The following is a 15087-nucleotide window of genomic DNA, read 5'->3' as shown; positions in this document are numbered from 1 at the left end:
ATTGGATGCCAAGAAATCACAGAGCGAGCCAAAAAGTTTAATAAAAAATGTAAGCAACTACCACACCCTGCTGTATGATAATTAAATTGTTTTAATTTCCATCACCGTAATAATAATTTATTGAATATTTTTAATTGTTCTTGTCAGTGGCAGGATGTTCTTCAAGTAAGAAGCAGGGTGATGATGATAAGGATAATAAGGACAATAAGGGAAAAGATAAATAGATTCCATTCCACTTATATGTGATGAAGATTTCTAAAATCTTTTCTGAAGCCTGAAAGAAAATCTATTGTTGTATCTGTTATATACTATATGATCCAAGTGAACACAATATACACTATACAGTAGTTGTAGTTAATGAATGAATGAATAATTCCACCATGCTTGGATGCATTTTAGAATTTGAAACTCAACTTTTGGAATAATATTATTTTTGTTGTTCTCTTAGCTAGTATTTGATTGCATAGTTTATATTATTTGAGCTAAACATATATATGAGCTATATAATAGTGTTTGAAAGTTTATATTATTTGAGCTAAATAATAGTGCTTGAAAGGCAATAACATTGAATTGTATTGTTAGGAGAATACATTAAACAATACATTAAAAAATATTTCTACCAATTAGAAATCCTACCTGAACAGTTGCTAAAAGGAATCCAGTTCCCTTCACATATCTGTTATAACTTTTTGTAAAACAGCAGCAGCGTTTTGGATCAGGATAAATCACATCTAGACTTTTTTAAGGAAATAATTCATTATTAGTTGCTAAATGGCCTTTTCTTTTTTAAATCTACTTAAAAAATAGAGAATGAACATCCAACTTAGTGGTTCATAAAATTTTATAAAGAACATTGTGTTTGAGATTTTACATCTTCTATAGTTGAAGAACAGAAAAAAACAATGACCAAGTCTAAACAAAATGCACAACACTAACACTTTATGTTATTATTATGTTAATATAATCAACACATGCACAAAAAATGGCTCTAATAAACTGACCCATTGTGCCAGAAGCATCACCACCACCATAGAAAGTGGCATGTCCACCCTGTCAACCACCACCATAGTCAGCAATGGCACCTTGGAAGTTGATAACAATAAGTAGAACAATGTGAGCAACTAGAAATGCAGTTTGTGTATAACCTTGTGGTGATGAATGACGATGTCGGAGGGTGAACCGTCGCCGGCTGGGGGGAATCTTCTCCGACTGGAACATCCACGGCTACACGAACGAAGCAACCCTCATGATGGTGTTGCACGGTCCTTCGTGATGCGCACGACAGCGTCTCCAAAGGCTATGTGCAATGGCGGCTGTTGCGGGTTGCGGGGTGGCACCGTTGAGAGAAGGTGAGAATTTCCGAGAAGCAATTTCCTGTAAATGAGGAGAGAGGGTTGGCAGTTTTCAATTTTGCATTTTTGACGGTATGAAATTCTTATTTGGGTTGAATTTAAATTTTGAAATAAATAATAATTAATTACTTTAATTATCATTTGATTTTAATTACAAAAATATCCCCATTGTACACATTGTATAGCAACTACATTGGATCCTCATACTTTTCCATAATAATTTGATCACGACGAACATTATGATTTTGAGTTGAAAGTCCAAAAATATTTATAATACGCGTGATTTGTGTCGAAAAATAAAATATTTAAAATAGGTCCAATTGCAATATTCAACTCATTCACTTTTCAAACCCATATTCAATGAGATCAACACTCCAACTAAACACTTACTTCTCTCTTTTGATTACAACTCACATAATTAATCCCTAAGTTAAGAAAGAAAGAAAACTTTCATAAACAAAAAAGAGTATTTAAAAAAGAGTTCAAGGATTCAAGAGAAAGTAAATTACAAATTTTGACATTGAAAAAGAAAGAAAGAGAAAAAGTCAAAATTTGGATCGAAGTCAAGAAGCAAAATTAAATTTGATTTGATTGAGGTAAATCAGAGAAGCCAAATTTCCACCTTTGTGCTACCATTCTATCTTGTTGAAGTTGCTTTCCTCCTGCATAAACCATTCGAGTAAGATAAAGAAAATGGAGGTTGTGTATCACTGCTACAAATCAAAGGTCAAAAACAAAATTTTGAGCCTATGAATGACTCAGATTCTTGAAGCTAAAAGAAAAAGAAAAAAAGAGAAGCAACAAGGTAAGGATGCATGCTAACTCTAATCACTACTGTAATCTTATCTTTCTTCTGCTCTCTAATATAAAATTTTGGAAAAGAAGAACAAGTCAAAGATATTCAACGAAACTTAAGTTTTAGAAATTTTACTCTTCTTTAAAAAGGGTAAACAGCTAAAAATTGAAGTAAGGAGAGTGAACACATTGTTTGGGTTTTCATAGCTTTCGAACTTAACCTTCTTCTCCTTCATAGCTTTACATTAAATTTTCGATTCTTCAGTTTTTATCTTTTTTCGTTTCTTATGAATGGAAAAAAAAGGTATTATGTATATTAGAAGAAAATCATTGAAAAAAAAGACAAAGAGAGTAATCTTGGAGAAAAGCCACAAAATTATTTCAAACTCTTTTGTATGTATTTTTGTTTTGTATTCATAATTCGAAGGGGATTCCCATGCTAAGTTGGGTGAGCACTCAGTGGTTGAAAGTCTAGGGAGTGAACTTAGCCAAATCAAGTTGGGATAGAAGTTTGGTTTGTCCTAAATAGGATTGGGTAAAATCCTAAAAAATTGGTGACTGTAATCTTTGTGAAAATATAGTGAAAATTTCACCACAGTTGTGGTGGAGACTGGATGTAGGCCACATTGCACATGGTGGTTGAACTAGGATATATAGCTGTGTCATTTTTCTTCTTTGGTCTGTTTCTGATTTATATTCGTTATGAGACAAAATGAAATTGTCGCCTGCTTAATCTATCTCACAGAAGTCACAGTAACTCAGAATATCCGAAAGTAACGAGTTTGCTTTGTTCTTTGTCAATCGTGATGAGACAACAAAATTCACTACAAGAAAACGCTGAATACTGTCAAATTTACCGTCGGACATTAGCCGTGAGCGAATTTACCATTGGATTAGGCAATAAATTCATAACTCTAAAATATTATCGTCGGAATACCATTTCTGATGGTAACGTCAATGGTAATATTTGGAAGAAAAAAAAAGAAATTTTGATGCGCCCACTACCATCAGATTTACCGGCAGAAAGATCCGATGTAACATTGTTTAGTGAAACGCTGCGTTTTGGGCACACAAAAAATGTTACCGTCGGATTAATCCGACGGTAATAGTTTCCTAAATGAAAGTGTGAACGTCATCTCCCCCATTTCGAATTTCTCATTCTCTCTCTTTATCACCACCCTCTCTCTCTCATCACCGCCACCACCTTCGTTCTCTGCCCCCTCCCATCGCCGCCGAGAGCACCGCCGACGCCCCTTCCTCTCCGTCGTTGTCATTCCTTTACAGATACCCCTATTTCTTCTCCTTCTTTCCCTCCCTCTCTCTTTCCTTTGCTGTCACCACCATCTGCCGCCATAACAACTTTGGCGACCAACACTGCAACATCCACGTCTTTCCTTATTTCTTACTCTATTTTTTATTACAGGTTCTTGAACAATTCTTTTCCAATTTTTTGAATTTTAGTTTAATATAGTTTAGGTTTGAGTAGCATTTTAATTTTAATTTTGAATTAGTTTCAAAGTTAGTTCAGTTTTTAGGTTGATTCAGTTAGGTTAGATTCAATATATTAGGTTTTGAATTGTTGAAGTGTTTGGAATTGTCTAATTGTGTTAATTGCTGCGTTATGATTGTTTTGTTGAGAAATTGTTGGAGATTTTTTGATAATTGTTTTATTTTAGTTTAACTTAGTTTAGGTTTGAGTAGAATTAGAATTTTAATTTTGAACCAATTTCAAAGTTAGTTTAGTTTAGTTTTCTAATCTTAGCGTATTTAGGTTGATTAAGTTATGTTTGATTCAATACATTAGAGTTTGAATGCTTGAAGTGTTTGGAATTGTCTAATTATGTTAATTATTGCATTGATGACTATTTTGCAGAGAAATTCTTGCTGAGATTATTTGATAATTGTTTAATTTTAATTTAATTTAGTTTAGGTTTGAGTAGAATTAGAATTTTAATTTTGAATTAGTTTCAAAATTGGGTTAGTTAGTTTTCTAATCTTTGTGGATTTAGGTTGATTAAGTTATGTTTGATTTAAGCTTTGTATTGTTGAAGTCTTTGGAATTGTCTAATTGTGTTAATTCCTGCGTTGATGACCGTTTTGTTGAGAAATTGTTGCTGAGATTGTTTGATAATTTGATATATGCAGACATGACGACAGGAAGAGGTGCTGCGAATCAAGCTGCTGGTCGTGGTCGTCGCTGTGGTAGGGGTAGAGGGAGAGTTTCTTCCGGTACCCCCGGGACTTCTGGATCCTTTTCCTCTACTCCGACCACCCCGGTCATGCCACAGGTCACAGGTTTAGTGGACCAGCCGTTCATCATGATCCCAAACTCCAACTACGACATGCCTCCGTCCACGGCAACGATGCCGCCTCCTAGCGCTTAGCAACCCGCATCTACGGCGATGCCTTCTCCAGCGACAAATGCCGCGGCCCCGGAGTCCAACCACGGAAGTGAGGCAGCAGCTGATGCCCCTCCACCACCTCCCATCGTATGGTTGCGCATTTGGCCTGATGGTGGCACGAGGTAAGTATCACGTTCAACGCTCATATATTTTCTGTTTATGGTTATTGTTGAAAGTGCCTAAATTATTTCTAGTTTAGTTGATTTAGGTTTGAATGCTGGTTATTTTTTTTAAATTTCAATGATTATGATTAACTTTATCACTGAAAGCTTCTGAAAATTAATTCTTGTTTAGTGGATTTAGGTTGATTTTGAATGCTGGTTATTGCTTTTAAGTTTTAATGATTATGATTAACTTTATCGATGAAAGTTCCTAAAAATTGATTCCTGTTTAGTGAATTTAGTTTGATTTGGAATGCTGGTCATTGTTCTTAAGTTTCAATGATTACAATTAATTTTATCGTTGAAAACTCCTGAAAATTAATTCTTGTTGAGTAGATTTAGGATGATTTGGAATGCTAGTTATTGTTTTTAAATTTCAATGATTATGATTAACTTTATCTCTGAAAGTTCCTAAAAATTGATTCCTGTTTAGTGGATTTAGGTTGATTTGAAATGCTGGTTATTGTTCTTAAATTTCAATGATTACGATTAACTTTATCACTAAAAGCTCCTAAAAATAGATTCCTATTTAGTGGATTTAAGTTGATTTGGAATGCTAGTTATTGTTTTTAAGTTTCAATGATTATGATTAAGATTGGTTTGGGTGGATTTATGTTGATTCTTATTTGTGGGTTGTTATTACGTTTTTGAACCCTAACGCGTGTACTCAGAAGATGACCAATGTCATCAAGCTGATGTACAACCAGCCCTGACCCAGCTACACGAAGATTCCCGCTAAGACCAGGAACCGTTGGTTTGAGAAATGGATGGTAATTATTTTCATTGTTTCTATTTCAAACATTTTTAGTCAGTTTATATCCTCTATCTTGCTTAACTAATTTTAAAGTTTCTTTATTGCAGTTGCACTTTATTTGAGATGCTGAGCACAACCTGGCCATCTGGAAGATATTCGACCATAAAATGGGTTGGCGGCTCCAGCAGATGCTGGATGATGTTCGTCGTGGGCAGGACCAGTGGACGAGTTGGCTCCAACCGGATATAAAGAAGGCCCTGTTAGCTCATTAGGAGACCGATGAGGGGTTCAGGCATCAGCGTCTCACCAACAGAGCTAACAGGGTATCAGCCAATTCGTCCAAGTATACTGGCGGCTCGACAACCTTTATGAAGACCAAGGCCAGACTAGTATGTAGTTCCTTTAATTTTGTTAATAACTTCATTATAGGCATTCTAATCATTTTGTATTTCAATGCAACATATGTAGTCGAAGTCGTTGGACCGCGAGTCCTTATTGGCAGAGACATTTAAGTACACCTACATGCTAAAGGAGAACAAAGCAATATTTGTTGATCAGCGGTCTCAGGACCATTATGTGAGTAAACATACATCTGATTATCTGCTGCTACAAAATTATTAGAGATTAACTGTATATATGTTGTACTAATCACATTAACTTGTGTTAATTGCACAGGAGTCCTACACACAGAGACTAGAGGCCGCAACTCAGTAGGCTCAGTAGTCTCAGCAAAGTGGATGCAGCGTATGGAGGTATAGTAGCCCCAGATGCGTGCTGCTGGCATCGACCCTGCTGCAGGTGGCAGTGGTCCTGCGGGTGGTACACGGACATCACCGCATTCTGCACTGCCGACTCAGGGCCACGGGACTGACGATGACGACGACTACCTAGATCTGTAGATATTAGTTTTTTGTTTTATTGTTTCATTGTATTTATTTGATGTACTTGACTTTTAATTTATTTGAACATTATATTATTTATTTTAAATAAAAAGTCTTCATTAGTTATGAATTGACCACTAATTGTGTAAAAAATTTAAATTTAAAATTAAAATTGATTATTTATTTCAAATTAAAAAATAATATTACTATCGAAATTACTGTATGAATAATCCGACGTAATAGTTCGCGAAACAACATTTTTTAGCGCCAATAATACCATCAAAAAAGTTCGTTGGTAACCAATTAGTTTTCCGAGCTGGTAATTCATTGTAGAATTCGACGGTAATTACCGTCAGACGAAAAAATTCCGCCAACAAAATATTTACCGACGAGGTTTATACCATCTGATTGAATCCAATAATAAATTCGACGGTAATTAACTTACCATCGAATTTTTTTCGTTTTTTCGACTGTAGTGATTATCTCATGTATTATCAACTTAACAGACTCAATAACAACTTATTTCTAAATCCAATTTAAAATTAAAGTAAATAAATTTAGAAGAGATCATAGATTCGTCCAATCCTCTAGATCATTGATAACTTTCAGGATCAAATTTTGAATCGCAAATTGTGAATTGTATCGGATGGTAAGATTCATAAGTACAATACAATATTATAACATACATAATATATTATTAATATAAAACAACATTTTAGATCAAAAGTTTATAATACCATTAGCATAAATTATTACCAAAAGAGGTGACTAAGAATAAAAGATACGAAAAGTTTGAACTTTAAGGATGATAAATAAAAATTTAAGAAGTAAGAATAAAGGAGGAAAATAAAAAAACTATTTTAAAAAACTATTTGAAAATAAGCGCACACCTTCAATACTTTTATTATTTATTTATTGAGTAGATCACAGAAAATATATCTGAATAATTTTGTTAGCAAAAATATATTTAAATTTTATTATCGATAAAAATATTCTCAAATAATTTAAAAATGCGATAAAAATATCCAACATTAAATATGTATTTTGTTTTATAATTTTTTTATCAACCGTCAATAATACTTTAAAAAAGTTTTAAAAATATATACTTAGCGAAAAATTACTAAATTTTAAGAATAATAATATCTCATTTTTTAATCATACTTGAAAAAAATTGCATCATAATTCAATTTTTGAAGCATTTTTTGAAAAATATATATTTAGTGTTAGATATTTTTGTCGATAATAAAATTCGGGTATATTTTTGTGAACGACAAAATTATTTGAGTATATTTTTAATAGTCTATTCTTATTTATTTTTTATATCTACAAAAGAAATCGTACAAAATGTTTGCACCATCTTATAAAAAAAAAAGCCTGCACAAACAATAATCTTCGTTTGGTCATCTTCTTAGTTTCAAAAATCAATTTTGTAGGAACCGATTCGTAGTTATAATTTAGGATTCAAACTTCGGAATGAAATCACACTCTTTGACTCGCATGAAATTGTACTATTTATTATTCGGAATAGTGAGATTTTACTATTATGTGCATATTAATAGAGACGGAGGTTAATTGAGTATAGAGAGATTATGCCATTCGAGTCTCCTATCTTTTCAAATTTAAAGCCAACGAGTTATAACTCAAATGGCATAGACTCCCCATACTCAATTAAGAGGTCGCGTCCAAATTTTAAAATAGAGACGGATGTTTTGGTTACTAAAATTATTCGGATAAAATCGATTTACTATTTTATTTATTTTTTAAATATTAAAGATCATTAATATTTAGATTAAATTTTTATTTATACTAAATTAAATACTAGACTTTTCAAATAGAAAATAAAATTATATAATATATAATAATTTGTTATTATTAATTTTTCTAAAAATATTTGAGCAGTCAAGATCTTTACTGTTCTCCTATTTGTTATTATTAATTTTTCCAAGTTTTATGTTTTAAAAGCTTTTACTCATAGTACATTGATAGTTTCTAAAAAAAATTAATAGTGATATTTTAAATTATTGTTGGCAACTCTATCTTTGTGCAGGGACGCATGCAAAAATTTTAATTTAGAGGGATTTTTTTTTTTTCATTCCATACAAATAATTAACATATAGTTATTAGAGTTAGTTTTTTAAAAGATTTATCAAAATATATATATAATTATAAATTTTTTCACAATTTTATTTTTAATATGATAATTACATAAAAACATATAACAATATCAATAGTATATTATAAAATTATAAAATACCAATAATTATAGCGTATTTAGTTAAAAATTATCACATATCTTATTAATTAAATTTAATTCTTTCAAAAATTTTAAAAAATTTAAAAATAAATTATAAATTAGAGAAAATGACAAATAGATCCCTAACCTTTTGTTCCGTAGACATTTTCGTCTCTGACCATTGAAAAATACTTTTAAGTCCCTGACCTTCACAAAATTTGGACGGATCAGTCCCTCCGTCCAAATGCTTCCGTCAGGGACTGATCCGTCCAAATTTTGTGAAGGTCAGGGACTTAAAAGTATTTTTCAATGATTAAGGACAAAAATATCTGCAGAACAAAAGGTCAGGGACCTATTTGTCTTTTTCTCTATAAATTATTAATTATTTGAAAGACACAGTACCCTTATAGAATACAAGATATAAGATATCTTTATAAAATTTTTTCTTTTAACAACGTAAATTTAAAAGAAAAATGAGTATTTTTTTTACAAGAAAATAATATCTAAAGTACATAATGTGCTTACAAAAATATAACTATGTAAGTCATTATTAATATAATAATATAAATGTTAAATATATTAATATAAAAAAATAAATGATTTTTTAAAAATAAATATAGAGATTATTATATAAAAACTAATTTGAAAGATACAAAGATTTGAGAGTATGATATTAAATAAATTAAGTAAAAAATATTAGTGAATTAAACAATTAAGACATAAATCTATCACATAATAAAAAATAATACATATGAAACTATTAAATTACATAATATTTTTTTATTTTTAAACACATATCTCATATATAAATATAGTTTCTTAAAATTTGGGCTCCGTCCCTGCGACTAACAATATGAACTTCACGGTAGACCTTTTTCCTGCTGATACCAGCATCCCAATGGTTTTACTTCTAATGCAAGTTTAAGCATATGATGAAGCTTATGACCATCACAAGTATGTATAGTTCATAATTACAATTGAAAAAGCAAAGTTAGCATACAAAACATTTATGATACTGCAACTGTGTTTTTAAGTAAAAGCAAGTAATCTGCCTTTAAATTGACGTTTTATGTTATCTCTAAATATTGTAAAAGCATTTTGGACCTTCTTCGTAACCAATAATTTATTGAGCTCTACGTATGAATATCTACTCGACTGTTCAGAAACAGTCAAAAGCTTATTGTTGAAAGTTTGTTGTAAAAGATAAATGAACATTTAGTTTGCTATACAACCTGTCTCAGAGGTTTTCAGTAACATGTATGAATTATTCGTATTCGTTCATATATGCTTAAACATGAGAGCAACAGTATCAACATGAAGGATTATTAATTAGTTGCCGATATGCCCAACATTATCAATAAATGAAAAATTAAAAGGTGAAGGTTACAACTATAAAAGGGCATCAAAGATTTGGTCAATAGCTTACATGTTTCACTGGAATATCCAATGCACGATGCTATATCATCATGACCACCCATTGTATCAATAATTCCTGAATCCAGATCATACCTATAAAGTTTAGCCAAAAGAAGTCAAACAAAACATGCTAAAGAAATAATATAAAGCCAAACACATCCACTGCAAAACAAGTCAAGCCATTAAGCCTTTTTCTTAAGGGTAACATGGATGCTAGAAAACCACAACATGGAATATACAACAGATCACATGCTTCATTGCTTATTAACCAAAGTCAATAAAGAATTTTAACAGTTCACAATTCAAATTCAGAGCACCCCATTTCCCATTTCTCCCTCATTCTTACACATTCATCCAACATCTTTAGCTGTATTTATATTTTCAACCTTCCACAGCAAAACGAAGGTATGAAAAATCTATCAAACAAACCATCACATTCCCTTGGGCATTTATTCAATGTACCTGCTCTATCACTATCAGCATAATGCAGCATGCCATTCACAATTTCACTTTAAGTCAAACAGTGAACCTTCGATTTTGCAAACTGACTTGTTGCTCAATCAAGTATACGTGGTACTAAATTTTTGAAGACTGAAGTTGTTTCTTAAACAATGATGTCAGGAATGTGATCCACTATTTGCATGTTTGGATTACCATTTTGATGCACCCATAATCAATTATGGTGTGGACCAAAATTTCATAATTGATTATGAAGCCAAAATTAATTATAACAGAAGTGAAAATCTCAGATTCAATTATTTATCATGGATAGTTGAAATCATTTAGTGAAAAAAAAAAGAAGCAACAAAACAAAATATATCAAACATAGATCATTTTACTTCAAAATCAATTCTGACATAATCAATAAACACACACTAGAACTCCAAATAGCTTAATAAAGGAAACTTGCTGACACAGCAAATTGCGTCAACTAACTAAGTAACCAATCTCAATTTTGAAGCTCACTAACTAACTATGGCAACTAAGTGATTCCGAAAACCACATGCCGGGATCCTGGAATACTTCAAAGTTTAAACAAGTATACACTATACATCATGAGACCTAAGTTCTCTTCGAATTAAACAATAAATATTAGGAGATATTTAATTAAACAAAAAATGGGACCTTCGAATTAAGCCATCGGAGGCGGCGGAGAAAGCAACGGCTTCGTCATGGAAGTAACAATCGAGGAGGGGAGCTTCGGAAGGAGCTTCAAGTCTGAGCAATGAAGCGTCCACATCGTACAACCGAAGACTCTGCAATTTCACCACTCAATAAGCAACTAAAGTAACTTTCTCAAAAGATGAGAGAGAGAGAGAGAGAGAGAGAGAGAGAGAGAGAGAGATGAGGATTACGGAGTCCCAAGAAGAGATGAGGAGGTTGTTGAAGTGGGGAGCGAATCGGACTCTGGAGATGGCGTCTCTCGTTGGTGCTTCCAACTTCAACAGCAACGAATCGCTGTTATCACCCTTCATTTTCAATTTCAGCGCATGAGAACAAGGAGATGTGGTGCTCTGGGATGTGACAATGGTGACCTTTCAAATTGATGAACTCCCGCCCACGAAACAAATGAAATTACTTATGATACTTTATTTAAGTTAAACATGCAGGTCTTTGTAACCGGTGGATCCGTGGTGCAATGGTAGCGCGTCTGACTCCAGATCAGAAGGTTGCGTGTTCGTTTCACGTCGGGTTCAATATCCCGTCCACCCAATAATTTTTTCTTCTTTTCTTTACCAACAACATGATTTGGAATTTGGATAGAACTTGAACACTCAAGGTCGAAAGAAAGAAAGAAGAAAAGGTCTATAAAATGGAACGGATTTCTGTATATATGAAATTTGTAACTCCGAAAATGGATCAACATCCTGACCAAAAAAAAAAGAAGAATCGATTTTTTGGAAAGATGAAGAAAAAATAAAAGCAAAAAAAAAAAAAGAATCGATTTTTTGGAAAGATGAAGAAAAAATAAAGCTCAGTTTTTAAAGTAGAAAAATAAAATTAAAAAAATTAGTTATTTGCAAATGTTGAGGAAAACCATGTCTGAATCTGACACATGGTTATAATGCAGAGTAACAATTATGGATGAATTAGGTTTAACTAATCTGGTCAAAGCTTATTTGCAAAGGCCAATAAGAACAAGCATGTTAATGAAAAGATTATGATTCATACACTCAAGTAAGAAAACCCTATTATCCATGTTAAGTACAGAAAACATAACATTAACTCAAACAAAATAATCAAGCTAAACTAACAGTAACAGAGGAGGCACAAAATTTCTCAACAAACGCTTTAGACACCCTACAGCAATTGTCAACAATCAAATAAATATATACAGAACTTCGAAGTGGTTTCGCTGCTAGAGGATTCAAAGTCATAAGCTCTTGACAAAGAAATCAACCCTCAAGACCTTTCATCCGGAACAAAGAAATCAAATCTAACATCGACAGAAGAACCAGAACTGTCTCCGGTCTCCTTAAACTCAATATTTGTTATTGTCCCAACTTCATCCATATCTTGATATTCTGGCTTAACACGCCGCACAGGAACAGTGACAGAGTAAATAGTTCCAATATCTATATCAGAAGAGACACTCAGCTGAACTTTGTCCTGTGACTCTATTTCCACAAAATCTGATAGAGCACGCACAATGTTGTTAACAATTTTTCGCTTTGCCTCATCACTTACTTCACATCGATCAGAGAACAAGATCATCTTCAAGCGTTGCTTGGCAATTCTAGCATTCGAACTTTTTCTAGATACTGCTGATGGGAAAACTATCTTCCAAGCTAAATTTAATCGCTCAAAGAAACTCATGTTAACAGCATCAAGGAGGAAGTTCTCAGCTTCTGGACTAACAGATTTTGATGAAAACTTGGGACCTTCAAGGACTCCAGAAACTGGCTTGCAAAAGCCACGCATATTGCTGCGACGTACAATTGTCAGGCTGGGACATCTTGGGGTGAATTCAGAGATGCTAGACGCTCCATTTGAGTAACCACTGAAATCCACCTATTAGGCAGAAAACTAGGGTATTAGTGATAAGGCATTCATATTCTTGCTAATTCTTTTTGTGAGATATGCATAATATATAACAAACCATGAGCATTTTTGAATAGCAGTCATCAACAATGAAAAATTAAACATCTATAAGACATGTGGCCTGGTGCATGACGCTCCGGGTTTGAGCACAGTAGATACATAAAACCTTATCCCCACAACTGGAGAGGTTTTCTACGTTATTTGTACCCTTGTCCAGTCAAAAGGCAGCAAGACACAGGCATCAGAATAAAAATATCCAAACACAAAGATTAAACAACAGCATTTTATTAAAACTATATTGAAAACTGCAGTCTCACAAACTCTTTAATCATACTAGTCCACCCAATTAAATGCAGGTTTTTATTTGCCAATAAGACAATCAGCAAAGGGACCTCTAACCCATGTAAACAAAAGAAGCTGTGTTAAGTACCAAAGGAAAATGAGGAACCACACCTTAAAAGCTAGTATTAAGGGGAAAGAATCAGTCTCCTTAAATACAATATCAAACATCCCAGACTACTTAATGCGGACTTTGGACACCCCATAATACACGTCCCTAACAGGCTGCAAGATTACAGGCTGATTGAGAGAATCCAAGGTTTATTAATGAAAGAAGAAAAGGAGATCAAGTGCAGAAATGGGAATGAACTGGAGATGGTTGTGGGAACCATTGAAGAGAATGTGAATATGGAAGGGCAAAGGACAGTGAGGGGACATTCGGTTGATTGGAGACAATGAGATGGCTTAGGTCATCAGGAAGAATAGCAACTTGCTTCTCTGATAATTCGCTCTTTTCTCATGCAAAACTTGTATCTTAATATACTATTCTAATCAATAAAATCTTAATCCATCAATAACTATTAACTATCAACAAATACTAGATACAACTCATACTTCCAAGCAAATGAAATAAGGTTGAAAAGCAGTTATGTCTTACTGTGGTGTGAGCAATTACATAGTATTACAACTTTACAACTTATGGATGCAGGATTGCAGGTTGCCACATAGTCCACATTATCTTGACCTAGTGAGATTTCTTGTTACTTTCAATCAGCTTAAAATAAAGATAAAAAATAATATAATTTAACAACAACAAAAGCCAAAAACGCTATTGCTGCAGAATGTAGACAGACGGAACATAGCCTCCAAAACATCCCAAGCATAATGAATTTGTACCTTATAATACTAATAATAGTAATAAGGACAATAACAAAGAAAATGAATTCTAACCATAGACCAAAGGAGACGTGTGTCTCTGTCATTGTACACCCAATATTTGTAACTGAGAGCTACCAGAAATTTATTCTTATTTCGACATGCTGTACACAATAACAAGAAGTTCATTATGGGTGCAAGCTTTAAAACCAGGTTCCCAGAAGCATGTTAAACCAAGCAAATCAACTCCATGATTTTTTACAAACTTGACAGCTAAATGCGGAAGTTGAAAAAATAAATAAAATAAAAAGAGGGAATATCAAAATTAGAAATGTGAATTTGTATGACCTAAAATTTCAAAATCATAAGAGATACATTGACGACCCCAAAGACTTCAATTCCTAAAAATAATAACAAAATAAAATAAAGTAAAATACCCCTCATCAAATACCACTTGATATGCCCTGATTTGTAAGATATATCATGCAATTGGGATTTCAATTCACCATGGAAAGAAACATTTAACCGAATTTCATACAGAAATAAACCAATCATCTAATTCGGACAGGTGAAAAAAAAGAACAAAAGAATAACAGGAGAAAGAAAAAACAGAGAGGATAAAACCTTTGGGGAAGGGAAAGAGGAGATTCGTGGTTGTGAACGAGAGTGATATAAAGGAACAGTAGCATAAACCCTAAGATCACCAGAAATCGCCATTATTAACCCAAAAGAAAAAGAAACAGCTTTGAGCTTGAAGTGTTTCTTGTCTCGCGTTCAAAATTCAGAGCTCCAACACACACTGACTCAGTTATGCAAGTGAACTTTGCCCGCAGTCTCAGGGTTGGTTATTTACTTGTGTTAGAGAGAGAGAACAAGTTAACGGATTTCTTGTTAAT

The 15087-nt window shown here is 33.0% G+C and overlaps 2 protein-coding genes and 1 non-coding gene across 3 annotated transcripts; 1 reads left to right on the top strand and 2 right to left on the bottom strand.

Moving 5' to 3' along the window:
• Positions 1–9822: 9822 nt before the first annotated feature.
• LOC107648498 (mitotic checkpoint protein BUB3.3-like) lies at positions 9823–11853 on the bottom strand. Its single transcript, XM_016352340.3, has 3 exons — positions 11350–11853; positions 11120–11250; positions 9823–10087 (listed from the first exon to the last, which is right to left on the bottom strand). The coding sequence occupies exons 1-3, from the start codon at positions 11467–11469 to the stop codon at positions 9904–9906; spliced, it is 435 nt and encodes a 144-aa protein (XP_016207826.1). The 5' UTR covers positions 11470–11853; the 3' UTR covers positions 9823–9903.
• On the top strand, positions 11620–11691 carry TRNAW-CCA (transfer RNA tryptophan (anticodon CCA)). Its single transcript has one exon. It is a non-coding gene; the product is annotated as a tRNA-Trp (tRNA).
• Positions 11854–12141: 288 nt separating the features above from the next.
• Positions 12142–15087, bottom strand: LOC107605340 (cell division topological specificity factor homolog, chloroplastic). The gene is made up of 2 exons (XM_088490223.1): positions 14816–15087; positions 12142–13006 (listed from the first exon to the last, which is right to left on the bottom strand). The coding sequence occupies exons 1-2, from the start codon at positions 14906–14908 to the stop codon at positions 12398–12400; spliced, it is 702 nt and encodes a 233-aa protein (XP_088346349.1). The 5' UTR covers positions 14909–15087; the 3' UTR covers positions 12142–12397.

The sequence above is a fragment of the Arachis ipaensis genome, chromosome B6 (assembly GCF_059453495.1).
Source record: "Arachis ipaensis isolate K30076 ecotype BB chromosome B6, ASM5945349v1, whole genome shotgun sequence".
Taxonomy (NCBI): Eukaryota; Viridiplantae; Streptophyta; class Magnoliopsida; order Fabales; family Fabaceae; genus Arachis; species Arachis ipaensis.
The sequence above is the reverse complement of the archived record's forward strand: the minus strand, read 5'-3'. Positions and strand labels throughout refer to the sequence as shown.

Coding starts and splice junctions, on each gene's coding strand:
- LOC107648498 (XM_016352340.3), bottom strand. CDS start 11,469: ATGAAGGGTGATAACAGCGATTCGTTGCTGTTGAAGTTGGAAGCACCA. Junction 11,251..11,349: donor TCATCTCTTCTTGGGACTCC/GTAATCCTCATC, acceptor GTGAAATTGCAG/AGTCTTCGGTTGTACGATGT. Junction 10,088..11,119: donor TCCGATGGCTTAATTCGAAG/GTCCCATTTTTT, acceptor TAAACTTTATAG/GTATGATCTGGATTCAGGAA.
- LOC107605340 (XM_088490223.1), bottom strand. CDS start 14,908: ATGGCGATTTCTGGTGATCTTAGGGTTTATGCTACTGTTCCTTTATAT. Junction 13,007..14,815: donor CCTCTTTCCCTTCCCCAAAG/GTTTTATCCTCT, acceptor TCTGCCTAATAG/GTGGATTTCAGTGGTTACTC.